General features: G+C 42.5%; 1 protein-coding gene across 2 annotated transcripts in view; it reads right to left on the bottom strand.

Moving 5' to 3' along the window:
* The window catches only part of ADAM12 (ADAM metallopeptidase domain 12), a 380,840-nt gene that overhangs the window by 12,987 nt on the left and 339,967 nt on the right, over window positions 1-27,886 (bottom strand). For both annotated transcript variants that reach the window (XM_033179262.1, XM_033179270.1), the window contains exons 15-21: window positions 25,233-25,341; window positions 24,925-25,123; window positions 21,438-21,515; window positions 18,450-18,558; window positions 14,828-14,963; window positions 14,091-14,199; window positions 12,003-12,182 (exon numbers count right to left, since the gene is read on the bottom strand). In XM_033179262.1, the coding sequence (XP_033035153.1) occupies window positions 12,003-12,182; window positions 14,091-14,199; window positions 14,828-14,963; window positions 18,450-18,558; window positions 21,438-21,515; window positions 24,925-25,123; window positions 25,233-25,341 (920 nt within the window). The remainder of the gene's footprint in view (window positions 1-12,002; window positions 12,183-14,090; window positions 14,200-14,827; window positions 14,964-18,449; window positions 18,559-21,437; window positions 21,516-24,924; window positions 25,124-25,232; window positions 25,342-27,886) is intronic.

Here is a 27,886-nt window from a genome sequence, read left to right as displayed (position 1 = left end):
AAGTATTAACAGCAAAACAGACGAAGCAGAGGAAAGAATCCTAGAGCTTGAAGACTCTCCTTCTGAAATAAGATGGGCAGACAAAAGAGAAAAAAGAATGAAAAGGAATGAACAGAAGGTCTGAGAAATATGGTATTATGTAAAGAGACCAAATCTACAAGTGATTGGAGTACGCGAAGAGACAGGCAGAACAGAGACCCCCCCAGCAAATTGCAGCAGCCTTACGGAAGAGTGGCCAGATTGTTAAACAGAAAACAACCCACAAAAATCCAAAGGTCAGCAACCTCCAAGATCAAAGGTAGATAAGCCCACAAAGATGGAAAACATACTTCAGGATATAATCCAGGAGAACTTCCCCTACCTGGCAAGACAGGCTAACATTCAAATTCAGGAAATCCAGAGAACCCTGATAAGATACTCCATGAGAAGACCAACCCCAGGACACATAATCAGATTTTCCAAGGTCAAAATGAAAGAAAAAATGTTAAGGGCAGCCAGAGAAAAAAATCAGGTCTCCTACAAAGGAAAGCCTATCAGACCTCCCAGTGGAAACCCTACAAACTAGAAGAGATTGGGGACCAATATTCAACATTCTTCAAGATTTTCCAACCTGGAATTTCATATCTGGCCCAATATCATCTGGATAAAGAAGAAAGACCCATTGGTGTGCTGTCTTCAAGAAACCCATCTCATGTGCCAAGATACACATAGGATCAAAATAAAGGGATGGAGGAAAATTTACCAGGCAAATGGCAAACAAAAAAGCAGGGGTTGCAATCTTGGTTTAAAGAAGTCTGTTTTGTCAGAAACTAACAAAGATCAAAAAAAAAAAAAAAAAAAAAGCATTGCATAATGGTAAAGAGTTCAATAGGAAGAGCTAACCATCCTAAATATATGTGTATCTAATACCACCCAGATTCATAGAGCAAATTCTTAGAGACCTGCAAAGAGACTTAGACTCTCACACAATAATAGTAAGAGACTTTAACACCCCCCTGACAATATTAGACAACAAATTGACAAAGACATTCAGGACTTGAACTCAGCTCTGGAGCAAGTGGATCTGTTACACGTCTATAGAACTGTCCACCCAAAACCAACAATCTACATTCTTCTCATTACTACACAGCACTTACTCTAAAACTGATCACATAATCAGAAGTAAAACACTCCTCAGCTAATGCAAAAAAACTGAAATAACTGTCAAACAGTGTAGTCAAATTAGAGTAGTCAAATTAGAGCTTAAGATTAAGAAATCTACTAAAACCACACAACTCCATGGAACCTGAACAACCTGCTCCTGAATGACTCTTGGGTAAATAATGAAATTAAGGCAGAAATCAAAAAGTTCTTTGAAACTAATGAGAACAAAGAGACTACATACCAGAATCTCTGGGATGCAGCTAAAGCAGTGTTAAGAGGGAAAGCTAGAGCCCTAAATGACCACATCAAAAATGTAGAAAGATCAAGTTAACAACCTAACATCATAATCAAAGAACTAGGGAAACAAGAGCAAACAAACCCCAAAGCTAGCAGAAGACAAGAAATAACCAAGATCAGAGTGGAACTGAAGGAGAGAGAGACATGAAAAACCCTTCTAGAAATCAATGACTCTAGGAACTAGTGTTTTGAAAAAAAATTACTAAAATAGACCATCAGCTAGACTAATAATCAAATAGACACAATCAGAAATGTTAAGGGGGATATTACCATCGATCCCACAGAAATACAACTATCAGATAATACTATAAACACCTCTATGCACATAAACTAGAAAATCTAGAGCAAATACACCCTCTGAAACAGAACCAGGAAGAAACCAAATCCCCGAATAGCCAACAATGAGTTCTGAAATTGAGGCTGTAATAAATAGCCTACCAACCAAACAAAACCCAGGACCAGACAGATTTACAGCTGAACTCTACAAGATATAAAGAATAGAGCTGGTACCATTTCTGCTGAAACTATTCCAAAAAAATTGGAAAGAAGGGACTACTCTCTAATTCTATGAGGCCAGCAGCATCCTGATACCAACATCTGGCAGAGATACAACAAAAGAAAACCTCAGGCCAATATCCTTGATGAACATTGATGCAAAAATCCTTAACAAAATACTGGCAAACAATCCGGCAGCACATCCAAAAGCCTATCCACCACAATCAAGTAGGCTTCATCCTGGGATACAAGGTTGGTTCAGTATATGCAAATCAATAAATGTGATTCATCACATAAACAGAACTAGAGACAAAAGCCATATGATTATCTCAATAGATGTAGAAAAGGCCTTCAATAAAATTCACCCCATAATGTAAAAAAAAAAAAAAAACTCCCAATAAACTAGTTATTGAAGGAACACACCTCAAAATAATAAAAGCCATCTATGACAAACCCACGCCAATATCACACTGAATGAGTAAAAACTGGAAGCTTTCCCCCTTGAAAACTGGCATAAGACAAGATGCCCTCTCTCACCACTCCTAGCCAACATAGTATTGGAAGTTCTGGGATAGGCAATCTGGCAAGAGAAGGCATATTCAAATAGGAAGAGAGGAAGTCAAACGATCTTTGTTTGCAGATGACATGATCCTATATCTTGAAAACCCCATTGTCTCAGCCCAAAAGCTTCTTAAGCAACTTCAGCAAAGTCTCAGTATATAAAATCAATGTGCAAAAGTTGCTAGCATTCCTATACACCAACAGGCAAACCAACAGTCAAATCATGAATGAACTCCCATTCAGAATTGCCACAAAAATAGTAAAATACCTAGGAATGCAGCTAACAAGGGAAGTGGAGGACCTCTTCAAGGAGAACTACACCACTGCTCAAAGAAATCAGAGGACATAAACAAATGGAAAAACATTCCATGCTTATGAATAGAAAGAAGCAATATGAAAATGGCCATACTGCCCAAATAGATTCAATGCTATTCCCATCAAACCACTACTGACATTCTTCACCAAATTAGAAAAAACTAAAAATTCATATGGAATCCCAAAAGAGCCCAAATAGCCAAGACAATCCTAAGCAAAAAAACAAAGCTGGAGGCATCATGCTACCTGACTTCAAACTATACTACAAAGCTATGGTAACCAAAATGGCATGGTACTGATACAGACACATAGACCAGTGGAACAAAGTAGAGAACCCAGAAATAAGACTGCACACCTACAACCATCTGATCTCCAACAAACCTGACAAAAAGCAATGGGGAAAGGATTCCCTATTTAATAAATAGTGCTGGAAGAACTGGCTAGCGATATGCAGAAAATTGAAGCTGGACCCCTTCCTTACACCATATACAAAAATCAAGATTGATTAAAGACTTACATATAAAACCCAAAACTATAAAAACCCCAGGAGAAAATCCAGGCAATACCATTCAGGACATAGGCATGCAAAAAGATTTCATGATGACATCAAGAGCAAAAATTGACAAATGGGATCTAATTAAAGAGCGTCTGCACAGCAAAAGAAACATCAGAATGAACAACCTACAGAATGGGAGAAAATTTTTCAATCCATCTGACAAAAGTCTAATAACTAACATCCATAAGGAACTTAAATTTACAAGAAAACAAGCCCAGTAAAAAGTGGGCAAAAGACATGAACAGACACTTCTCAAAAGAAGACATTCACAGAGCCAACACACATGAAAAAAAGCTCAACATCACTGATTAGAGAAATGCAAATCAAAACCACAATGACCTACCATCTCATGCCAGTCAGAAAGATGCTGGTAAGGTTGCAGAGCAAAAGGAATGCTTTTACACTGTTGGTGGGAGTGTAAATTAGTTCAACCACTGTGGAAGACAGTGTAAGACTCCTCAAAGACCTAGCAGCAGAGATACCATTTGACCCAGGAATCCCATTATTGGGTATATACCCAAAGGAATAGCAATCATTCTATTATACATGCATGCATATGTTCATTGCAGCACTATTCACAATAGCAAAGACATGGAATCAACCTAAATGCCCATCAATGATACACTGGGTAAGAAAATGTGGTACATATACACCATGGAATACTATGCAGCCATAAAAAGGAATGGGATCATGTCCTTTGCAGGGACATGGATGGAGCTGGAGGCCATTATCCTCATCAAACTAACGCAGGAACAGAAAACCAAAAACCCCATGTTCTCACTTATAAGTGGGAGCTAAATGATGAGAACACATGGACACAATCAGGTAGCGGGAGGAGAAGTACATCAGAAAGAATAGCTAATGGATGCCCAACTTAATATCTAGGTGATGAGATGATCTGTGCAGCAAACCACCATGGTACATGTTTACCTATGTAACAACCCTGCACATCCACCCTGTTGGGGGAATCAGCCCCCAATATTTCAACATAGGTGCTTTTCTATTTTCCCTAAGTGTTGGCTGGTCTGAGAAATAAAGGGAAAGAGTACAAAAGAGAGAAATTTTAAAGTTGGGTGTCCAGGGGAGACATCACACGTCGGCAGGTTCCATCATGCCCCCTGAGCCACAGAACCAGCAAGTTTTTATTAGCAATTTTAGAAGGGGAGGGAGTGTACGAATAGGATGTGGGTCACAGAGATCACATGCTTCATAGTGCAATAAAAGATCACAAGGCAGAAGGTCAGGGTGAGATCACGAGGTCAGGGTGAAACTAGAATTACTAATAAAGTTCCATGTCCTGCTGTGCACACATTGCCATCGATAAACATCTTATCAGGGTTCAAGAGCAGAGAACTGGTCTGACTAGAATTTGCCAGGCTGGAATTTTCTAATCCTAGCAAGCCTGGGGGCACTGCAGGAGGCCAGGGTGTGTTTCATCCCTTATCTACAATTGCATAAGGCAGACACCCCCAGAGCAGCCATTTTAGAGTCCTCTGACACCCCCAGAATGCATTCTTTTCCCAGGGCTGTTAATTATTAATATTCCTTACTGGGGAAAGAATTCAGTGATATTTCTCTTACCCGTTTTTGGCAATAAGAGAAATGTGGCTCTGTCCTACCTGGCTCCCAGGCAGTCAGACCTAATGGTTATCTGCCTTGTTCCCTGAACATTGCTGTTATCCTCTTCTTTTTTCAAGGTGCCCAGGTTTCATATTGTTCAAACACACATGCTTTACAATTTCTGCACTTAATGCAATCATCACAGGGTCCTGAGGCGACATACATCCTCAGCTTATGATGATGGGATTAAGAGATTAAAGACAGGCATTGGAAATGATAAGAGTATTGATTGGGGAAGTGATAAATGTCCATGAAACTCACAATTTATGTTCAGAGACTGCAGTAAAGACAGGCGTAAGAAATTATATAAAAGTATTAATTTGGAGAACTAACAAATGTCCATGAAATCTTCACAATCTATGTTGTTCTGTCACGGCTTCAGCAGGTCCCTCCATTCGGGGTCCCTGACTTCCCACCACAGTACCCCCCAATCTTAAATTTTAAAAATGGCAAAGATGAAAAGGCAGTTCTTGAAAAAGAAAACAATCTTAAACATGTGAAAAGGTATTTCATCTCACTATGAAGTATTTCCTATGAAGAAAAACATGGAGACCATTGTTTTGAACCTATCGATTGGCAAAGAGACGGAAAACCTCTGAACACACTGTGTTGGTGAGAAGCTGGAGAACAGAATAGCTGGAACAACTCCTTTAGAGGCAGCTTCACCTAATCTATCAAATTTCTAAATGCATATGGCCTTTGCACAGCAATTGTGCTTTTGGGAATTTATCCATCTTGGGCAAGATTATGCCTGTGTGACAGCAAATGACTGAAAACAACCCATCTGGGAATCTGTAAGGGACAGGTGACAGAAGTCATGGTATAGCTTCACAAATACGATGCAGCCAGTGAAAACAATGAGGCAGATGTATAAAACTAATAAGGATTAACCAAAGTAGAAGTAAGTATATAATGTGTTGTCATTTGAATTCAAAACAAGGATGTAAGATGAGTGATAGCAAGTTGACGGTTGCTGAAGTTGAGTGATGGGTAGATAGGGTTTCACTGTACTCTTCTCTCCAATTTTGAGTGTTTGAAAATTTCCATAATCTCTCCCTGCAGAGAGGTGGGTAGGGGGAAGAACTGAGACACTTCATTGTATCCTAAATTGCATTTTATAAAAGCCTAGTAACAGTGATGATTGCTTCTGGGAAGGGAGACTGGTGACAGGTGTGAGGGAGACTGTTTTCTGAATGACCCTTGTACTGTTGAGATTTTTAATTATAGGCCTATATTACCTATTAACAAATGTAAAGGCTAAAATATCAGGCATCTGCTTTTTATGTAATTTGCATGTTTATAGTGACAGAAATAAGTGGGAAACAAATACCCCTTTGAATACTGTAATCACGTGAACAACTTCCCTTGAAAACGTATTCTGAGAAGTTCTTTCTCTTCAGAAAGAGATCGTGCTTCCGTGGATAACTGATACCCTTAAAAATATTTGATGGTTGTGTCTGATGAATAATTAGCATATTATATGATGCCAAAGAAAGTTCAGTTAAAGTTTCTGGAAGTATTGGGTAGGTGGCAGGGAGAGTCCAAGACCTTGGTAGCTGTGTTTTAGATTTACACGGGGAATGGACTCATTTTCATTAATCCAAAACTAACTGAATGTGATGGCTCTACAGAGAATGACATTGTGACAACTGATTTTTTACTATTTTAAGTCCACATCAATTCAGCATATTTCCTACATATCTATTGTGTTCAAGAGGCTGGACTTAGGTGTGCCTGAGATCAGTCTGTGTCTTCAGAAGTAGGGCAGAACTGGCCTACTGGTAACTCCAGGCTATGGCAGCAGGTGATCGGGGTCCTGGAGGGAGGACTGTGGAGAGGTCTTAGGGGAGGGTGAGATCTGGAACACAGGGAAAGGGCATGGAAGGACACTCACCAGCACCATTCTCAGTTATTAGCCTGTGCTTTGTGTGTAGCAACAGAAGCTCTCATAAAACTCAGTTTTCTTGTATTTCATCTTACTTCTTTAGGAGAACGTATTGACGAATGGGTCTTCTTTTCTCATTACAAACTGGCATTTCTGATGAGCAAGGACCTAATCCCCAGATTTCTAGACTCTGCAAGTGCAGGTTTCAATATCAGACACCCACACAGGTCACAAGGGCACATGCCCTTATCCATTTGGAGCCAAATTCATTTTGTTGAACAGTTTGAAGGTTTGGACTCAACCTCTGAGTGAACTGCCCAGCAACTGATTGATCTACAATCATGGTTTAAATTAATTGGCTTTGCTCACATCTGCATCCTGACCAAGTATTTGTGGAGGAGTAGCTGCTGTTTACCAGTAACAGCCCCAGCTCATCATCACCTTTTATATGGGTTTGAGGAGGACAACGAATTTGGACCTCCTTGAAATAGCTGCCACCCTCTTCCTATGGCAACTTAAGCAAAGGTAGCCTTTTCTTAGAAGAGACTGTGCCAGACTGGTGAGTCTTGTGTTATAAAATATTATATGTTGCATATAATACAGACAGATAAGTTGTTGATTAGGAGAAATATTGTGTCTTGACAGCAACACTGAACTGAAGATCTCTATCTCTGCAGAAAATGCATAGAGCCTTCTTTAAGATGCAGTGAACAGCTAGATGAATACACTGAATTATTTTTCCTCTAATACAGCTGATGGGATGAAAAGAAAAGAAGTTTCCTTGATCAAGACTGGGGAGTCAGGATGAGAAGCTTGAATTCCAAGGGTCCTTTTACCATGGAGAAAGTGGTACATTGCAAAGGTTTGTTTGTGGACAAGAGAGTACATTCATTCAGCTGTCCTTCATTTAAACAAGTCAAGCAGAACATTTATAGAAGATGAAATAGTTTCTATAAAGACCTAGCTTACAATTTAAATGTGAGGTGGACCAAGATGGTGTTTGTGATAGTGTTTTCTTCTGGAATGCTTAGATGGTACATTTGGACAAATGAAGCAGGATTAGTTGTGTAGCTATGTGTTTGTCACGTTGTCCTGGGCAGGGCATAAGGAACTCCAGAGTACAAAATGTCAGTGGATTCAATTTGTGCTGCCAAACAAGAGTCACCTCCAAATATTCTCCACACCTGCATGGAATTAATTCCTGTTCCCTATGTGTGATGGGAGAGAAATCACACACTTAATCTATATCATATGTCTCGGAAAAGTTCCAGACAGACACCAGCCTGGAGTGAGAAAAGTGGAGTTTTCAGTGATTGATGTTTAAAGGGTAACATTTCCTTAGTTTCATAAAACAGAATGAAGGACTTTTTCAGGCCTGCTTTAAAGGAGATCTTGGAAGAGTCCCTGCTGGTGGAGAAAAAAACACCAGCAGTAGGAATACCTTCCTCTGATAACATGGTCTGTTGGCCCCAGTTTGACATGGTACACAGGTGAGTTGCTTAAAAGAAATAAAAAGCTTCAGGATGAGGGGTACATGGGAAAGGAGCTTCCCTGCTCTTTGGCTACCTGAAATGCACACACAAAATATTGATGGGCCAGAAAAGTTTAGGGCATGCTCACCACCTTCCATGACTGCAGCTCTAAAACGAATTAGAAAAACAAATGTAAAAGAACTGTCAATAAACAGAAGAAATTATATGTGGACTTTCACTAATAATGAAATGGGAGTGGACTTTGCAAGCATGAAAGGAATGGGAAAATTCACAAAATAAAAATTCAATATTTAAAACCAGAATTATTCTTATGCCAAAAAATCATAACTAAAATTATAATACATAACTAAAATATTTTTAAAAGAAACTCTTATAAACCAAGAAGAAAAACTCTGCCTCTCAAACAGAAATAAATAGGCAAAGGATAGGAAAAGACAATTCACAGAACAAGTACATTGAATAGCAGTGGTATGCTTGAGCTGGCTGGTACTGGCTCATAACTGCCAATTCCCTACTCCTCATTCAGTAATGTCACAGTTGTAGCTTGAAACTGGCCACAGTTGGAGGTTTTATACCAGAGAAATCAGCTATAAATCAGGATTTTTTAAATAAAAGGCCAGTTTGCCAGCATATCATTAGGATACCATGGTATGCTACCATTGGTAGGATACCATGGTATGCTACCATTGGTAGCATACCATTACTACCAGTAGTTCAAGTGTACCAGTAATCAAAAAAATGCAAGAAGAAATGAGGTCTGGACAAGGTGGAATAAGCACATTTCACCCTATTTCTCCTGCTACGTGCAACAAAAATATCTGGACATAAAGTATGCTGGTTAGGGATCTCAGAACTCAAGGAACTACCCAATGGTGTGTTTGTGTGTGTTCTTTTATATATCTTGGCCTGGGCTCAGGATAGGCCCACAACTGGAAAATCCTGCTATCTTGAGACAAAACACTAGAGAAAGAGCAGTCCAGAAATACAGAACTGTTTTGACCATACCTGATCGTATTCCAGCTCAACACTTGAAAAAAGCTATGCCTCCCTCCCACTTCTCATCAGGCATCATGTCCGAGAGACTGGCAGATCTCTACTTTCCATCACTTCTTGCAGTAACATGCCACATCCCTTCCTTGGAACAGAGACTATGGGTAGAACTTTTAGGGGATTTATCATCACCATGGAATCCAGAAGGAAGCGGAACAACATTTTTTAAGTACTGAATGGAGAAAACAGTCAATGCAGAATTCTATATCCAGCCAAACTATCCTCCAGCAATAAATACATTCACAGATAAAGGAAAATGAAGAGAATTTGTCACCTACAGATTTGCTTTTAAAAAATGGCTAGAGAAAGTTTTTCAGACAGAAAATAAGTTGAAACATTAGGAGTTAAGAAAGAACAGAAAAAGTAAATATATGAGTAAATATAGTAGACTCAACTTTTAAAGATTATGTTTGGCTGAAAGCAAAATTACAACATCTGAAGTCACTCTCAGTACACATAAAGGTAATATTTAAGACATCTGTGTTATAAAAGGAGGAGGAAAAGAGACCTAAAAGGTGATAGTTTCTGTAGTCTACTTGAAGTGATGAAATATTGACACTAATAAACTATGATAAAGTAAGTACATATGCTGTAATCTTTAGAGCAGTGGTTTTCAATCAAGGGAGGTTTTGCCTTTCAGAGGACATTTTGGCAATGGTTGGAGACATGATTACACATGTTACTTCCATCTAGTTGATAGAGGCCATGGATGCTGCTAAACATTCTACAATGCACAGGAAAACCCCACATAACAAAGAGTATTCAGTACAATATGTCAAAACGCTGAGGATGAGAAACTGCCCTAGTGTAATCATACAAAAAAATACAAAGATATATACTCAAATGCGGATAAATCAATATGTAATACTAACAAGTGTTCAACTAAACTACAGGAACACAGAAAAAGCACAATGAAACAAAAACCAGAGAGAACAAACAGAATATTAACATGGTAGACTTAAATCCAAACATATCAACAATTGCATTAAATATTAATGTTCTAAACACACCTATTAAAAGATAGTGACTGGCTAAATGGATGAAAAAATATAACTATGTGCTGTCTACAAGAACCTCTTTTCAAATGTAATTCCATAGGTATGTTAAAAGTAAAAGGATGCAAAAATTCGTACTCTGCTTTTTATGCTGTTTTTGGAAGTAACCATTTCTGTTTGCTGCAATCATGAAAGATGTTTCCTATTGTGAAATACCATTCGTGATTGCAAAAAGACAACACTAATACTAATCAGAATAAAACTGGAGTGGATATACTAATATCAGATGAAGTAGATTTTAGAACAAAGATTACCAGAGCTAAACAGAGACATGACATAATGATAAAAGGGTCACTTGACGAAGATGACACAATTCTAATTGTGTATATCACAAACAACAAAGCTTCAAAATACATGAAGCAAAAACTGATGAATTCAAAGGAGACACAATTATAGTTGGCAAGTTCAACATCTCCTCTCAGTAACTGATAGAACTACTAGACAGCAAAAAAATAAGGTATTTTGTTTTATTTATCAAACTGGTAAAAGTTAAAATTTAGTGTTAGCAAAGTCATGGTGAGAAAGACAATAATGTGGGAAAAGCAAACATATATAAGAGTTCTGAAAAATTATTTTTATATTATGAGGCCTAAAATGGTCATACAATCTTTCAACCCAATATTTCACTTTTAAGAATCTCTCCTAGGGGAATAAAGAGGTCCAAGATTTACCTGTCTAGAACTTTATAACAGAGCTGTTTATAACAGCAAAAGTTAGAGACATCAAAACATGCCCAATAATTGGCAAGTACTTATTTCAATATTTATTTAAATATTTAAATATTTATATTCAAGCATAGTGTTATTGTTAAATAACATTTTTAAGGATTTTTAATGCCATTGTAAATGGTACTGATTTTTAAGGCATAACAAAGCAGTATATAAAACTTTGTACAAATAAATTATGTTAAAATACATAATTATAAACAAAAATTAGCAGTGAAAAATTACCAGTGATTATCTCCTGTTTATTTGCTTGTTTTCTCCTCCCTTCAAGTTTTCTATTGTGAAATATCATTCGTTATTGCAGCAAATGGTCACTTCCAAAAATAGCATACAAATGAGATGATATACATAAAGTAAACAATACAGTGCTAAGTTTGGTACAGAGACACTCAATAGGTGGTATAATTCTTGTAAATTTGAAATAAAATGATGAGAAAGTATAACTGATGGTTCTTAGGGTGACCATCTGTCTTAGATTGCCTGTCTCTATTTTACTGTCCAGGCCTAATTATTACTAGTCCCCCTGCAATTCTCAAAAGTGTCATAGTTTAGTTGCATGAGTGGTCTAACTATTCAAATACTTAACACATTACAACTAGTAATTAAAATATATGACACCCTTATTATACTCCAGGCATCAAACTAACTGCTTTATGTGGATTATCTCATTTAACCATCTGAGTAGCTCAATTATCTCCATATTATAGAGGCACCAAGAAGTTAAGCAACTTGTCTAAGCTCACACATCAACAAGTAGCAGAATCTGGATTTGAACTACATCCTATCATGTTAGTACTCAAAGCATACCTGGGCCTGCCTAAGTGCAGGGTTGACTGGCAGGGGTCTGGCAGGGACGCTGGGTGCACGCGGAGCCCGGTGGAGGGGAGGAAGCACTAGCTGAGTTGACTGGGGCTGAGGGACATTCAGGCCATTGAGGGGTCTGCTGATGTCAACATTCGGACACTGTAGCAATCTCCTGGGATTGTCCTGCACAGTCAAAGTAAAAAGCCATGCTATAGCGAGTTTCAAAAATATCAGTAATTCCTTAAGGAAAATGCAGTGCCAACTCATCCGTTATAGCTGAAGGCCAAGGTGGAGTAAAGGAAAGAAATCAAGGATGTACACAAGAGGGAAACTATTATTTATTTAAACTTCAAAATTCAAACAGAAGCATCACCTGCCTCCATCCCACCAAATCTGGAATAGAAGGATCGATTTTTGTTTAGATTTTTAAAAATGGTTTAATTAACAAATAGGTGCAAAGCACTTGAATAAGTACCAAGTATAAAGACACGGACCGAGATCTTAGGGAAGTTACAAAAGAGAGATGAAAACAAGACACAGCTTAATGTGTACAAGGCTCAATGAGAACTGAGAAAGCCACTGAGGAAAGGAGAGTTGTGGCTTCAGGAGGCCATGGCTGAGGTTGGGGCTTGGAGTTGGAGACGTTCTCCCACATGGTAACCCTTGTTCTTAGAACAGGTGCTGTAGGGGCTCTTAGACTTCAGGCTTCCACCCCTTCCTTCCTCTCTTTCTAAAAACAGCTTAATTGAGGTATAATTGACAATGTATACAACTTGGTCATTTTTGACATGTTTACACACCCATGAAACCCTCACAACAAACAAGTGGACAAATGAATGTGTCCATCACCCCAGAGAGTTTCCTTGTCATCCTTCTCCCTTCACTCTCCCTCCAATCATCAGTCTGCTTTCTGGCACTATCAGTTTGCATTTGTCAGAACTGCATATAAGTGGGATCACAGAGTATGCACTCTGGCTTTTCTTCTTTTCCTCAGAATAATTATCTAGAGATTAATCCACAATATTGTATACATCAGGGGTTCATTCCTTTGTGCAAACATACCATTGTTTGTTTATCCTTTTACTGGTTGATGGATATTTCGGTCGTTTCTAGTTTGGGGCTCTCAAAAATAAAGCTGTACTTTTTTTTTTTTAAATAGAGCTGCGTTTTTCTTTTTTTAAAAAAATAAAGATGTGCTTTCGGCTACCACACAAAGCCATTCTCACTTACGATTCCAGCTTTGGGGATGAGCAGGGGTAAAGCTTATTGGGAACAGCAGCCTCCTCCTTGGTGGCCCACCCTCTATGCTTTTTGGATCAAGGGAGTTAAAACAGTTTCTTGCCTACTAAATATGCAGCAATGATTTTTCATTCGCTTCTCATTTTTTTGACACCAATCTTGTTCACTGTTATAATTTGGACTCTTGTTGAATAAGTTCAATATTCAAGAATTCTTGTGGGTACATCAGAAAAACTCGGTGGGGAAAAACTATTAGAATGAACTCTAGCTGTAATTCACCAGGGTAGCAAGAGGGTTAAGAGACAGCAGGGAGCCATGAGATACTCTGGGTTAAGGATCCAGTTCTCTGAAACCACAGGGTGGACAGGGCTTCCTCCGCTCAGGGCTGGAGCAAAATGGTCAATTCTGAGAGCTCCGTGTAACTTTTAAAAATATTTTAAGAGTAACAGTGGGCTAAAGCAGCTCACCTAAAGCCAAGTGGTGGCATTTGGAAACCATGGTGGGGATGGCGTTGGGGGCCGGTATCAGGAGCCAGTTTGGGCTGCAGACCCAGTGGGGCCCCAGAAATGTGGCTGCTCTGGGTGACTGGAGGGATCACAGCTGACAATATGCTGCACCATATCATGCAGGGGACACTGACTGTGCCAACAGGATCTAGGTGGGCTTCCATGGGGGCACCATGGGGCCTCCCCAGATCATCTCAGAGACCCTCCCTCAGAGCCTGTTGATCTGGCAATGCAGACTCAGCACTTCACAGGCAGTTCCTCTAGGATCCCATTCTTATTCAATCTTGTATTGAAAACCTCATGTCTGCATGTGTGTCCTGAGCACTCACATCTATTCAAGACTCACCTTTGGTGGGTAGGAATCTGGAGGCTTCCTCATCAGGCCTTTTCCGAGGTGGCCGAGGTGAGCCTGACAGGGTTGGGAGCCACGGGGTGGCCGGGAAGGGCGCACACACCTGCAACAGAATCCCACACCTGCTGACCAAGCATGTTTCCCCTTCTCACTGACTTGAATTTTTACACTTTGCTCATGGTGGCACTCAAAAGATAGTTTACTTAGTGTGCTAGACATGCAAAGGAAAAATTACCTAACACTCTTAGGAGATTAAAAAATAAATACTAATTTTTCCCTCAAAACCTCTATTTTGTCAAATTAGTTCTTGCAATCCATGGAAACGCAGTGTAGTGACACCTGGAAGATGATTTGTATGAAGCTGGCATTTCAGCGATAATGTCTTTCAATATATTTGGATCAAAAGCTACCCCATCTGATGAAAATATTTCAATGTCTCCATGTTGTATAAAAATTACTAACATAAGGGCGGGAGAAAACACATCAGTGGAATTCTCTGACACCCTGCTAGCTTATGTAATAAGCAGCACATTGTTGTTTGAAGGGAAGTAAAGGAGGCAGCTGATCTGGCAGAAATTTTAAACAAGAAACCCCCCCCAAAAAGAACCAAGTCCCAAGTTTATGATCCAGAAAATCTGACCTTTGCTAAAAAAAAGAAAAAATGAAGTGAGAAGCAGTTTGCTGTACATTTTCTGAGCCACCGTTTCTTGAACAACCTAAACCCAAGGTACCTTAGTTTTTCAATGGTGGTCTTCTTATTTGTAAACAACAGTCGTATCAAGGTCTTCCTTTTGAGATAAACCACAAATCCAGCAGCAAGAAGACACAGAACGGTCACCAGAATTCCTATGGTTAAACCTTGGTTATCTGAAACAAAACACAATGGGCTCACGGAAGGAGGCAGTTACAGTGGAACATGGGAGGTATCAAGCTGACACTTACGGCAAAGTGAACTCAAACAACAGAAATGAAGACAGTAAACCCTTGAGTGATGTCCTAATAAACTCTCTTCAAAGATCATGTTTGAGGTTCAATCTATGTTACCCCTCTTCATTTCTGACAACTCTAGAACTTGCCAAACAGGAATATATAGTTGGGTAGTTGGGACAATGGCCTGGACCACCCAGACTCCCTGAGGTGTGACAATGGCACAGTGGACCATGGTAGCCACAGAAGGTAGCAGGGAGCCATCACCGAAACCTCACCGGAATCACAGCTATCCCCAGGCTCAAATGTTTCCAGCCCTCAGCACAGATTTGCCACCTCAAAGTGCCTTTCTTTACTCAGTCTGTAGTTTTGGGTTCTGCTTTCTCTTTTTTCATATTTTTAAAAAATGAGATGCTTTCTTGCTGGACGTCTCAAAGTAGATAGTGAAAAAAGAAAACTCATTTAAATGAAATACCCATGGGTGTTGCTTTGTTATGTTGGGGACTTACAAACACAGCCTTTGTGGGGAAACCCTTTTCCTGGGAGGAAGCTGTTTTCTCTATGAAAACATCTTTTCTCTGACCTGCTGCCATTTTGTTTATTACAGTTAAGAGCCTCCTCTAGGGTAGGGAAAGGAAGGAAAAAATCAAACCTTCAGATTGGTTTCTTCCAGCAGCTATGGTCAGAGGCTGGGGAGGACTCGAAATGCTCAGACTTAGAGGAGGTCTACTTGTGATTTCAACCGGGCTGTGAATTTTCAGAGGACAGGGATCTTGATTCATTTGTCTTCCCACCAGCAAGGATCAGGGTGTACTTCACATTAGGTAAGTGCGCAACAGTCCTTTCAGGCTGCTGGTGATCGCCGCAAAGGTGACTGCAGTTACCTGGGCTCTCCTCAGCCCTGCCTCCCACCTGGACCCTCAGCTGGCTGTGGACCACTGCAGCAGCAGCTCCTACTCCAGGGAAAGAATGTCTTTCACACCCTCTCGGTTTCTGGACCTCATCCCCCACTAACAAGGCCTATCAGGGATGTGTCTTAGCCTAAGCAAGACAGCCAACAGATGACAGTCTTGACTCACTTGTTAGTGTTACTGGAAAAGTATTGCTTCTGGTTTCCTGGCCAAAATGTCCCTCTTTTCAGAGCCTTAGCAGTGATCACAGGGGGCTCTGGCTAGAGTTCTGGTGTTTCATAACAAAGCTAATTTAAAAAGTGAGCAGCAAAATTCTTGAACTATAATTTCTAGTTCCATAAAGTGAATCCATAAGTCTTCAATACATCACTCTATGAGACTGAACATTTACAGGGCCCACACACTGAACCTGCTGCATCCCCCAGGGTTGCTCAAGCCAGAGGCTCAGGCTGTGAGTGACTCCATCTCCCTCTTCCACATGACCAGCATGAACACCGTGTCCTGTGTCTCCTCCTGTTGGCCCAGTCCACACTCTAGATCTAGATCTTTGCACAGTCAGCTATCTCTGTTTCAGAAGGCACGTTTCCCTTGCCCCCTTCAGACCTCAACAAATGAGGGTCCCCAGGAGCCCTCCTGACAATACCCTGCTGCTCCGTGAGGGTTGCTCCCCTCCCATGATGCCCTCTCGCCCTGCAGTCGTACCCCCAACTTATCATGCCATGTCATACTTGCTTAAAGTCTCTCCAGGACCCAGGAGAGTGGCTGGCAGGTGGCAGACAAATGAGTACTTGTTTAATGAGCCTCTGAGCCATGGCCAGGCCAAGGAGCAGCGAGCCATGCTTGGTTCTGTGTATGTATGCACGTGGTGGAGGCAGGGATATTTCAAACGCACTCTCTTTTATGCAATAATGGCCACAGGGGATGGAATTAGGCTCTTCCGTTGTTTTCACTTTTAACATTCTTATTTGTTAAATGAAGGGTTGGTGACTCTGTGGGTTCCCTGGCTTTTTGCAAACCCTCAAACCTGAGTACTGCTGGTCACGCACGTCTGTGCCAAAGAGCCACAGAGCTTGCCACCCTTTCTCCTACCTTCTTCTCCAGTTTGTTTCAGTGCCATTCAGTTTGCTTGGATGGAGACGGAATGGGTGGCAGGGTCTCTGATAAATTAAAAACTAAAACCCTGCTATTTTCATATAATAAATGCTAAAAGCCATATTAGAGCATTTTCAGCCAGAGACCAGTCATCAGGGCTGTCAAGGCTGAGATGTCATTGGGGAAAGGGGACACTGGGCCCAACCCTTGCTTCTCCCCGACTGCTGTGGAGGCTCAGTGAAAGGCCAGACTTTTGAGTCCTTTTCCTCCTTGTTGCAGAGCTGGGACCTGCTAGAGTAGTAACCTGGTGCTCTCTCAGGGGTAGCATTGAAGCACGTCCACGTTTTAGCAGAAGCTCAACCAGGAACTCGCTGCCCTTCCTCACGCTGTTTCTGCAGACGTGCCTGGTAGGCTGGACTTCCCCTCCTGAGCCCTGAGAACTGTGTTGTGTCTGTTGTCATGGAAACGATGGCAAAGCCACAAAGTCAATGCTGCCAGTCACAGGAGGCCTTGGGGATGCGTGACCTCCTCTGCAGCAGCACTGGTCACAGTCTCCCATGTCATGGGAGGGCTCAGATGAGTGTCAGTGAGACAGAAGACGCATGCTCCTGTGATCCCACGGGCACCTGGCCCTGGCCATGCTCCCTGTTGGAGCTCTGCAGCTTCCTGCCTTGCTTCTTTCCCTCCAAAAGGGACATCATTCAGACTTGCCCCTGAATTGCCCAGGTCATCTGAGGAAAAATGGCCGTGAGTTCAAGCACAGCTGCTACTAAGAGCTGCTTGGCGGACAGGCAGACCTGTGTCTAAATCTTAGCGAGATCACATTAGGCAAAATACTTAACTTCCCTGAGCCTCAGATCCTATGTATGTGAAAAAAGAATCATACCACCTTCTTCAGAGTTGTATAAGGAGCGGATGACATCATGCGCATAAAAGGTACCACATAGCACCTGCACACACCGTTCCATATGCAGAAGCTGTTGCAATGACTCCCACTGCTGCTGTGACGGTCACCTTTACTAAGAGGTGGGTGTCTTTCCAGTAAGATTTTTAAAAGGCAGTAAACTTCACACCTTTTCACCCTACCACACAGATGCTGGCTTTTACAAAGTCCTTTGATACAGTGATGAAATTCATACCCATTCAGCAGTTCACTATAGAAATGACCTTAGCTAAGAAAAGTGTCGCAGGCTAAGGAACTGGCAAATTCAGCCACTCAGTCAAAGCAGAGAGCAAGGAGCCTCGGAGATCGGGCAGGGATGAGAGGGGCATCTGGAAACTGTGGGAGACCCTAGGCTGTGCAGACCCACATGGGGGTCTACCTTTCTTGTTGGCTCTACCTGCACCCACACTGACAGCTGGCGAGCCCACCTGCCCCCAGGTGCTCAGCCTCCTCCCGCCAGGATGCAGGGGCCTCACTGACCTGCTTGCCGGATGGGGCCACTGTCTGTGCTTCCTCCAAAGCCAAACTTGTCACAGAAGGGAGGTGCCCAGTGGGCCTCGCAGTGGCAGTTCTTCCTGTTGTTGCACACCTTTCAGGGCAGAGGGTAGGGACGTGGGGTTAGGGCATACGCCGCTCTGTACATCAGCACAGGAGCACGGGGGCCATGGTCAGAGCCCCCGCAACAGTGACACAGCCAGACTCAGCACATGCCAAGGTGCAAACGAGCCCAAACCTGGCACTACACACCACACAGGTGCGACCAGACCTGAGGCTGCAAAGACTCATCATCTGCCTGTTAGTGGCTGTTAAGAGAGTGATGAAGATTATCTGGGTTCATCAGCTTGCTTCCCCTACCCATCTCACTTCCTTCTCTATCTCCCCATCTTCCTTTTTGAATCCAGAAAACTCACTGTCTGACCACGAGGAGAAGCCCTCATGGTCCTCAGCAGTGAGGAGGGACCATGCTTTGGGGCTACAGACCCAAAGCCCTGGGGCACCATGGGACCTGACAGATGCTTGGCACATCCCTGTCTCCCTCAGATAGAAGGCTCAGAGAGGTTGGTGACTGCTGGGTCCTGCGCCAGGCAGGGGTCCGAGGCAGGCCCCCCATTTCCTGAGCCTAGCAGGGTGCATGGGATTTCCACTAATACTTCCTGAAACCTGTCCCCTGCAATGCCCGCCTCCTTCTTACGGAGTTTCCCAGTGGCTGTTTCCTGGCTCCCAGCCACGCACCAGGGTGCGACTCCAACAGTGGATTCTTTTCCTTGTGAAATAAGAGAATGGTTCTGGCATGGCAAGAAAGGGAGACCAAGAAAGCCCGAGGAGGCTGTGCTTCGCCCTCAGTGGGCCCAGCTCATAGTCCAGAGCATTCCATGGAGGGGCCAGGAGCCCCTGCCCACCTGGTTACCAAGGGCTACCAATGGTGGCTACTCCCAAGCCTGTCCATGCTGGTTGGACTCGTTATTGTGCCAGATGTAACTAACTGAAAGTACATGATCCAATGGAATATTACCATGAAGATGATATATATTTAATATTTTTCTATGCAAATTAGGTTGTCAAGTCCAGTCACAGTGACTCATGCCTGTAATCCCAGCAAGTGGGAGGCTGAGGTGGGTAGATCACTTGAGGCCAGGAGTTCGAGACCAGCCTCGCCAACATGGTGAAACACTGTCTTTATAAAGAAAAAAAAAAAAAGTTAAAAAAAATATTAGGTTGAATCCTTTGGGAACACTGGTTTAAAAAAGACAAATCACTGAAAGAGTTTCTGAAAAATTAGGAATGAGTGGGATAACTGCACAATGGTTGGGAAGAGCGGCAGGGGACAAGCAGGAGGCTGTTCTTGGATGCTGTTGAGTGTCTAAGGTCCCCCTCCACTTAAAGAAACGAACTAGAAGTTGTTGATGATGCATTTTTGGGTGGTTTATATCAGGAAGTCAATGCACAATGACATTCAGTAAATCAATCCTAAAGGCCTCAGCTCTCCATCAAAATATGGCTGCCAGATATACACTTTTATTTCAAGGCAAAATAAAATGTGTGGAGTATACATCTCCCATGTAATGCTTCCCTGCCTCAACTGACTTGTTTTGATGAATCAACCACCTACCCCCATTGCTTCAGATAAGAAGGCCGACTGTCAGGATAGGCTTTAATGAGTTAGAAAGTAGACTGCTATAGTCAACTATAGCAAATGAGTCAAATGAAGAAATTGAGTAGAATTAGTTGGCATGTGGCAGAGCCTATGCCAAATATAAGTGTCTTGCCTGTCCCCTCAAAGATGCTGCTGTGGATGTACTAGCCCTAGATTCATGCCTGCCCCTCATGGCTTCTCTCAGTAACTCGTGGTCATGCGCCTTGTTTTAAAACCCATGTGAAGGTGCTGCCAGGAGCCTGCTCTTATTAGGGTGGGACTGTGGCCAAGCTACCCTTCAGCAAGGCATGGCCAGCTGCTCCACCTACCCAGGAAATGGGGACCTCTCCTCTCCCATGTGTGGATGAGGCCCAGGGGTATTGGAAAGGGCGTGGTCCAGGGTCCTCAACCAGTTTGCGGCTTGCCGGCCATATTACCTTGGGCACACCATCCCCCCAGCTCAGGGCTTGGCTTCTTCCGTAAAATAATAGGACTAGACTTGATCATCTCTTAACAGCCATCAGAAAATAATCTATGATCCAATGAAGACATAAGAAGATCCCATTCTATATTGGGAGTTAGCTAACCTTACCGTCAACACAACCATCTGAGGTGACACTGTGATCTTTAGGGTTCTGGCACAATGGTAATTTATAACCCCCTCCCCCCTGCACCCCGTAATTCTGTGTAAGAATCATTGGCAAGTGTCTACAAGTTTTAAAATAAAGAATTTGGAGCCTGATTTCTGTAGAAAAGGTTTCAGGAATACAAATGAACCTCTGGTGTGCTTAATCAAGACTAATATGATTCCATTGGAAAGAATTAAGCCCATCAAGAAAAATAAATTATGTTTTAAGCAATTAGAGTTCTCTTCTACCCTAAAGGCTCTCTGAACTAAAATAACAGCCTTCTTTAGTTGAAACCCATTGTGTGTGATTTCAAGAACATGTGTTTAATATGATCTGTTGTCCTTGCTTTAATTCCTTTTGGAAGTATTTCAGTTCAGACACTGGTTCTGAATGTTGGTAGAAGAGGAACAGTGCAGTTTGAAATGTTAATGTGAAACTCTTCATGAAGGAAGGCTGGTTTTCAAATTACTTTGAACAACAAAAATCTTTTTTTAAATCATAGAATGTTAATTTAAAAGGTAATTATGGCTCAATCTGATGTTCTTTGTTAAATAAAAGTCACAATGAAAAGGTTAAAGGAAATGAATGTCTTTAGAAGAAAAATTGCAAAGACACTAACTGCTCTATTTAAAAAATGCTATGGATTGCGAAACCTTTTACAAAGGAATGATTTATTACTTAACTTATTATGGGCTGGCTACTCACCCCTCTGCCATGGCACTGCACTGTACACTCATGAACCCCAAAGACACTAATGTTTTGACATCGACGATTCAGGCAGATCTGTAGGAGGAAGAAAACACAGCAAATATCTTAGTATTTCTCCAATCCCCCTCCCCTGCCCCCAGCATACACACATACATGTATTCAAACAAAAAGCAAGCAAAAGAAAGCTTGGAGAAGACCCAACCTTGTCTCAGTTAATACGGATGCAGCAAAACAATACATTTTACACTGGACTCAGGCACGGATCTTATTGCTGACTCCTCCAAACTCAGCACATTTTGAGACTAAGTTCAATGTGAACACTATGAAATTATTTTGCACTTTATGGCTTTTAATATAACTTTCAGTTGATCCTACAATTATAACTGATTTTCCTATGAGTTTTGTTTGGAGCTTGTAATGAAATCTATGTATTGCAGCATTTTTTCTTCCATTAAAAGATACAGGAGAGGGCGAGGCTGGACACGGTGGCTCATGCCTATAATCCCAGCACTTTGGGAGGCCGAGGCAGGCAGATCACGAGGTCAGGAGATCGAGACTCTCCTGGAAAAAATGGTGACACACCGTCTCTACTGAAAATACAAACATTAGCTGGGCGTGGTGGCACGTGTCTGTAATTCCAGCTTCTCAGGAGGCTGAGGCAGGAGAATCGCTTGAACCCGGGAGCTGGAGGTTGCAGTGAGCCAAGATCGTGCTACTGCACTTGAGTCTGGTGACAGAGATTCCGTCTCCAAAAAAAAAAAGATGTAGGAGAGGGCAAGACAGATTACTCCTTATCCTAGGACCTGGATACACATAGACAGAGACTCCAAAAATCCAGGGATCCAGGGTTGAAGAGTCTTTTAAGGGAGAGATTGAAATACGGGAACTTTTTCCAGGTACTGACTGACAAGTAACATCATCAATGACAGAAACCATCAGTAATGAGACTCAGCAGTGGAAAGTGGAAAACAGACTGCTCCTTGAGTTTATCAAGCTGTTGCAGTGGCAAGCATTTGCTAAATGATACTGTGCCAGCTGAAAGAGTTCAGCCTCATTTCAGAGGTGCATAATATACTCCAGACTCAAGGGATGCAGTCCTTTATCTCCTATAAGATTTTACAAATCAGTGGAGTCAAATGAAGAAGAATCTAATGTTCAAATGGCAGAATAATTTTTAATCAAGTAGAACCTTCCTATGGAGGAGGTCACCATCCGACCCCAACAGGTCATATAAGGCAAGAGGCATACCCTTTGGGCGAAGTGCTGGCCCAAGCAGCACTGAGGGGATTCCCACTATGTGGGTGCGAATTCTGGCCAAGGGAATGGTCACACTCCAGCTGATAAAAGAACCTGTCCCGGATTACAGTGAACACAGCAGGACCCTCATGGGAATCACTGCTGATCCCTGAGCCATCAGAGAACCAAGGTTCTGAGGTCAAAGCACATTTCATCTTGAACATGGAAAACAAATTTGATGATAAATTGAGCCCTTGGAATTGGAATGTCCAGATGCACCTGGCCCTGGCTGTTCAGGCTACAGTTTCAAAAAAAAAGGTGTCAGTCAGAATGGCTGTTATTAAAAAGTCAAAAAACAACATATGCTGGCGAGGCTGTGGTGTGGAGAAAAAGGAACACTTATATACTGCTGGCGGAGTGTAAATTAGTTCAACCATTGTGGAAAACAGTGTAGTGATTCCTCAAAGACCTAAAAGCAGAAGTTACCATTTGACCCAGCCAACCCATTACTGGGTAATACCCAAAGAAATAGAAATCATTCTATCATAAAGACACATGAACTCATATGTTCATTGCAGCACTATTCACAATAGCAAAGACACGGACTCAACCTAAATGTCCATCAATGATAGAATGGATAAAGAAAATATGGTACATATACTCCATGGAATACTATGCAGCCATAAAAAAGAATGAGATCATGTCCTTTGTAGGAACATGGATGGAGCTGGAGGCTATCTTCCTAAGCAAATTAATTCAGGAACAGAAAACTACTACATGTTCTCACTTATAAGTAGGAGCTAAATGATGAGAACACATAGAGGGGCACAGCACACACTGGGCCTATCAGAGAGCAGAGGGTGAATGAGGGAGAGGATCAGGAAAAATAACGAATGGTTACTAGGCTTAGTATCTGGGTGATAAAGTAATCTGTACCACAAGCCCCCATGACACAAGTTTACCTATATAACAAACCTGCACATGGACCCCTAAATCTAAAAGTTAAAAGACAAAATATGATTTGAGCCTAAAAAAAATCAGATGTCATTTTACTTGAATACGAACACATGTAGGTAAGGAGACATTCAGAATGTATGAGAAGATTCACGTACTATCCTATTTCTCAAGGAAAAAGCATCTGTGGCTCAGGGTGTGTGGGGGCAAAGACAGGAGAGTGGAGGCAGCACCTGTACTCAGGATTCTGTCTCTACCTCTGTCTTTTCTTCCCTGTGTGACCTCATGTTAGTGAGTGATTTCAAGATCCTGTTGAATACAGAGTCTAAAAAGCATTTGGGGGTTGTTTCATCCTTTCCCTAAAACATTGTATTAGCTTGCTGTCATTTAGTCTGATGAGAAAGTTTGGTGAAAAAAAATCAGTATGGCAGAGCATGAAAATCTCAAATTCTTTTTTTTTTTCTTTTTTTTTTTTTTTTTTTTTTTTTTTGAGACGGAGTCTCGCTCTGTCGCCCAGGCTGGAGTGCAGTGGCCGGATCTCAGCTCACTGCAAGCTCTGCCTCCCAGGTTTACACCATTCTCCTGCCTCAGCCTCCCAAGTAGCTGGGACTACAGGCGCCCGCCACCTCGCCCGGCTAGTTTTTTGTATTTTTTTTAGTAGAGACAGGGTTTCACCGTGTTAGCCAGGATGGTCTCGATCTCCTGACCTCATGATCCGCCCATCTCGGCCTCCCAAAGTGCTGGGATTACAGGCTTGAGCCACCGCGCCCGGCCTTACTTTATTTCTAAACCTCAAAATATCTCCATGTATCTTTCTCCCTGTTCTCTGAAAGGACTCCCTTCTGGTTTTGAGTTTTTCCCACTGCTCTCCCTCTCCTATTCTTCTCTCTACAGGGTCTGTAAAAATACATCTGATTTCCCATTCTATCCAGGTGAGGACAACCCCCAAGAACTCTGTGCTAAAAACCAAGCCACATATCCAAAACCAATAGAATATGCGATTGTATTTCTTTCCAAAGTAATTTTCTGGCTAGAAGTCCTCATGCCACCTGGAGTGTAGAAATGACTTATTAACACTCAAGGCCGAAGAAGACAGGCTTCATTTTCCCCATTCTGCATTTTAATAGTCAGACCAGGATGTAGGATTTATTAACTTTTTCTTCTAGGTGCATCTGAGAAGAAGTCTATTTAAGAAAACAAACAAACGCTGTAACCCAGCTCTTCCACAGGCCGTGCTTCAGTGGGCCCTGTTCCAGACTTACATTTATGATCCAAGCAAACATTTGGGCCTTACTTTTCCATCTGCACACTTCGTGCCTGCAAGTACAAGCCCAGGGTCCGGCATGTCATCGCCCAAGTACACGTGGGTCCCCCGGCACAGAATCCGGCCTCCCTCCTGCAAGGGGATGTTTGTTTCTATGGAAACAGCATTGGTACCAATGACTGGCCGGCTGGCACCTCCTTGACACTGGATTTTTCCACATTTAGCATCTCTGGAAGGGTAAGAACAAACAATTCCCAAAGAGAAACCATTTGGAACCAACCCCATGCCATGTGGGAAGGTCAGAGCAAAGACTTTGCCAGGATGTCTGGATTCCGTACCTCATCTCGCATTTGGCAAAGGAACTCTTCGAGACTTTGCCACAGTTGCCATAAGGATCACCTGCAGAATTGACTCTCTCAAAGCAGATCCCAGGGGCAGGTTTAGCACCTGAAACAGAAGCAGAACTGCATTTTCATCTCCTGCAGGTGTTTTTAATGTTTTTGTTTGTTTGTTTTGTTTTGTGTTTTTGCATGGCTCTAGGCCTCTCAAATGGTTAAGGGGAGACATGTTCGAAGCAATCACACCCAGTGTCTGCCCTGACTCATGGTGGGAGCTGGCCAGGGAAGCCAAGGGTGTCAACAGCTCACATCCTCTCTTGACTCAGCACACAGCAAAGCATATGTTTCAATGCTTACTCTTCCTTAGGTCTGCTCTCTGGGCTCATGGCATGTGTGGCCTCTCAGGAAATGAGGCCTGGCTGTGGGATGAGATCCGATCCAGGGCAAAAAGGAGGTGGCTGGCTGGCTGGCTGCAGAGAAGGGGAAGCTTGCCCTCTTTAACAACATCCCACACAATTCCGGTGAGAAAATGCAAGCCAGGGCAGGCTCCAAAGGAGCAACGAAGATATCTTCTGCAATATTTTTAGTCCCACAGAGCTCCCTGCAAGAGCAAGTCCTACCTTCTATTAATACCTTCCATTTTATTCGCAAGGCAGAGATTTCTCTCAGAGGCCATGGAGTCACAAACCCTGGTAATCCCTAGGTACAGCATGGCGGGTCCCAGCAGAGAGGGTCATGGCAACCGGAAAGCTCAGAAATGGCCATTTTTAGCACATCTTCCAGCCATAGAGAGAGAGAGCACATATAATCAGGGTTTGTAGCCAAAGCTCTGGAGGACTCCTGGGCATAGTGATGTCTGTTGAAGACTATTGAGCAAGTCAAGAAAACATGTCACATGCTTCAGAACAAACCATGCCCTGCGGTGCGGTCCTTTTTCTCTCCCTCATTGGTGTCCTGTTTGGGCGCTTTATCTCACGTAGCTTCTGACGGCCAGGATGCTGACACTCCAGAGCCCCACTCTGCCTCCTGCCCTTCTCTGCTTCCTACCCTGGGGAGACTTTATTTGCCTTCCAAGGTGACAACAGATTTATTTAAGATACCTCCTCCCAGGGGACATTAGATATTCTTATTACTAAAATCATCCCCCTTCTTTAGCCTGCACCTGATACCTCATCAGCTACTAGCAGACATGATCATCTCATTAAACACACACATGCCACACCACCTTGGCACCATTTGAAGTGAGCAGTGTGCTCAGCGCTCAGCCTCTGCAATGAGCCAGCCTTACACCTCTCCTTTTCCCATTCTTTTATAAATCACGTTAGAGAAACTTCCGCAGCCTCCTTTTTCAGGGGCACTAGCCCAGACTGGACACAGTTCTCTGTCATGGAAAAAGATGAGGTGCCTAGCTCCTCCCATCGCATTCCCTTTCCTTCCACCTGATCCACATCTGCCTTGCCCACAGTAAGATGACACCACCGACACACTCAGCCCACAGCAGGATGACACCACGGACACACTCAGCCCACAGCAGGATGACACCACCGACATACTCAGCTCACAGTAGGACGACACCACGGACACACTCAGCTCATAGTAGGGCGACACCACCGACACACTCAGCTCCTGTCTAGTAGGGACCTGATTTGTCCGCATTCTGCCCTCTTTTCTCTTTCATCTCTCTGTCGGAGCAGGGAAGGATGGGGAAGGCGAGCTTCAGTGTGGAACCTGCACTTTGTACTTAATTTCATCCTGTTTGGCGGCACTTTTGATCAGAGTACTTGGATCTGATTGATCAAAGCAGTCTGGAAAAACTGGCATCTAGAATAGTAACAATGCAACAGTTTGTGTGTTTTTGCACACACCCTATGTATTTGTTACTTGCCTAACTTTATCTCCTTCCCAACCATCCTTCTTTCCCTCTTCTTTCCTCCTTCCTTCCCTTCCTACTTCCTCCATCATCCATTTATCTACCCATCTATCCATTCATCCATCCATCCACCCGTCCAACCAGCCAGCCAGCCAGCCATCATGTTGCAGGCTTCAATCAGACATTTATTCAGCACCTACTATCTTCCAGACATTGCTAGTATAACAGGGACCAAACTGGACAAACTCCTGCTTACTTGAAAATTGCAAGGAGAAACAGAAAGAAAACAAATGATTATGTTCCTCTAAAGTCCAGTGTTAGGGAATGCTATGAAGGTAGAAACAGAGTAGGAGGGTTCGGGGGACTGTTGCTTTTAAAGGCAGGCTGGTCAGAGAAGTCCTCTTAGAGAAGACATCATGAGCTGAATCTTACCATTTAATCCTACACGGTAGGTCTCATTATTCCATTTTATGCACAAGAAAATGAGGACATCAGAGATTAAATATATTGCTTAGATTCACATAGGTATTGAAGGCAGGATCATCTAAGGGTGAAGCCAGGCTTCTGGGCTGTTCCCTCCTGTGCTCCAGCCTCACAGGTGCTGGACCCTGCACTGGGTCTCAGGCGTAGAGAGCAGATTAAGACCTGGCCCTGCAGCCCAAGCAACAGCAGGTTCAGTGGCTGTGGGGTGTGCTGCAGCTGCTCATGGAAGGGCTAATAAAATGGGGCAGGAAATGGCTTTGTTGATTCTTTCCCTACTTCACAAGACCAGGACTTGGAAATA

This window comes from Trachypithecus francoisi, unplaced genomic scaffold, assembly GCF_009764315.1.
Source record: "Trachypithecus francoisi isolate TF-2019V2 unplaced genomic scaffold, Tfra_2.0 Contig01579, whole genome shotgun sequence".
NCBI classification, from domain to species: Eukaryota; Metazoa; Chordata; class Mammalia; order Primates; family Cercopithecidae; genus Trachypithecus; species Trachypithecus francoisi.
The sequence above is the reverse complement of the archived record's forward strand: the minus strand, read 5'-3'. Positions and strand labels throughout refer to the sequence as shown.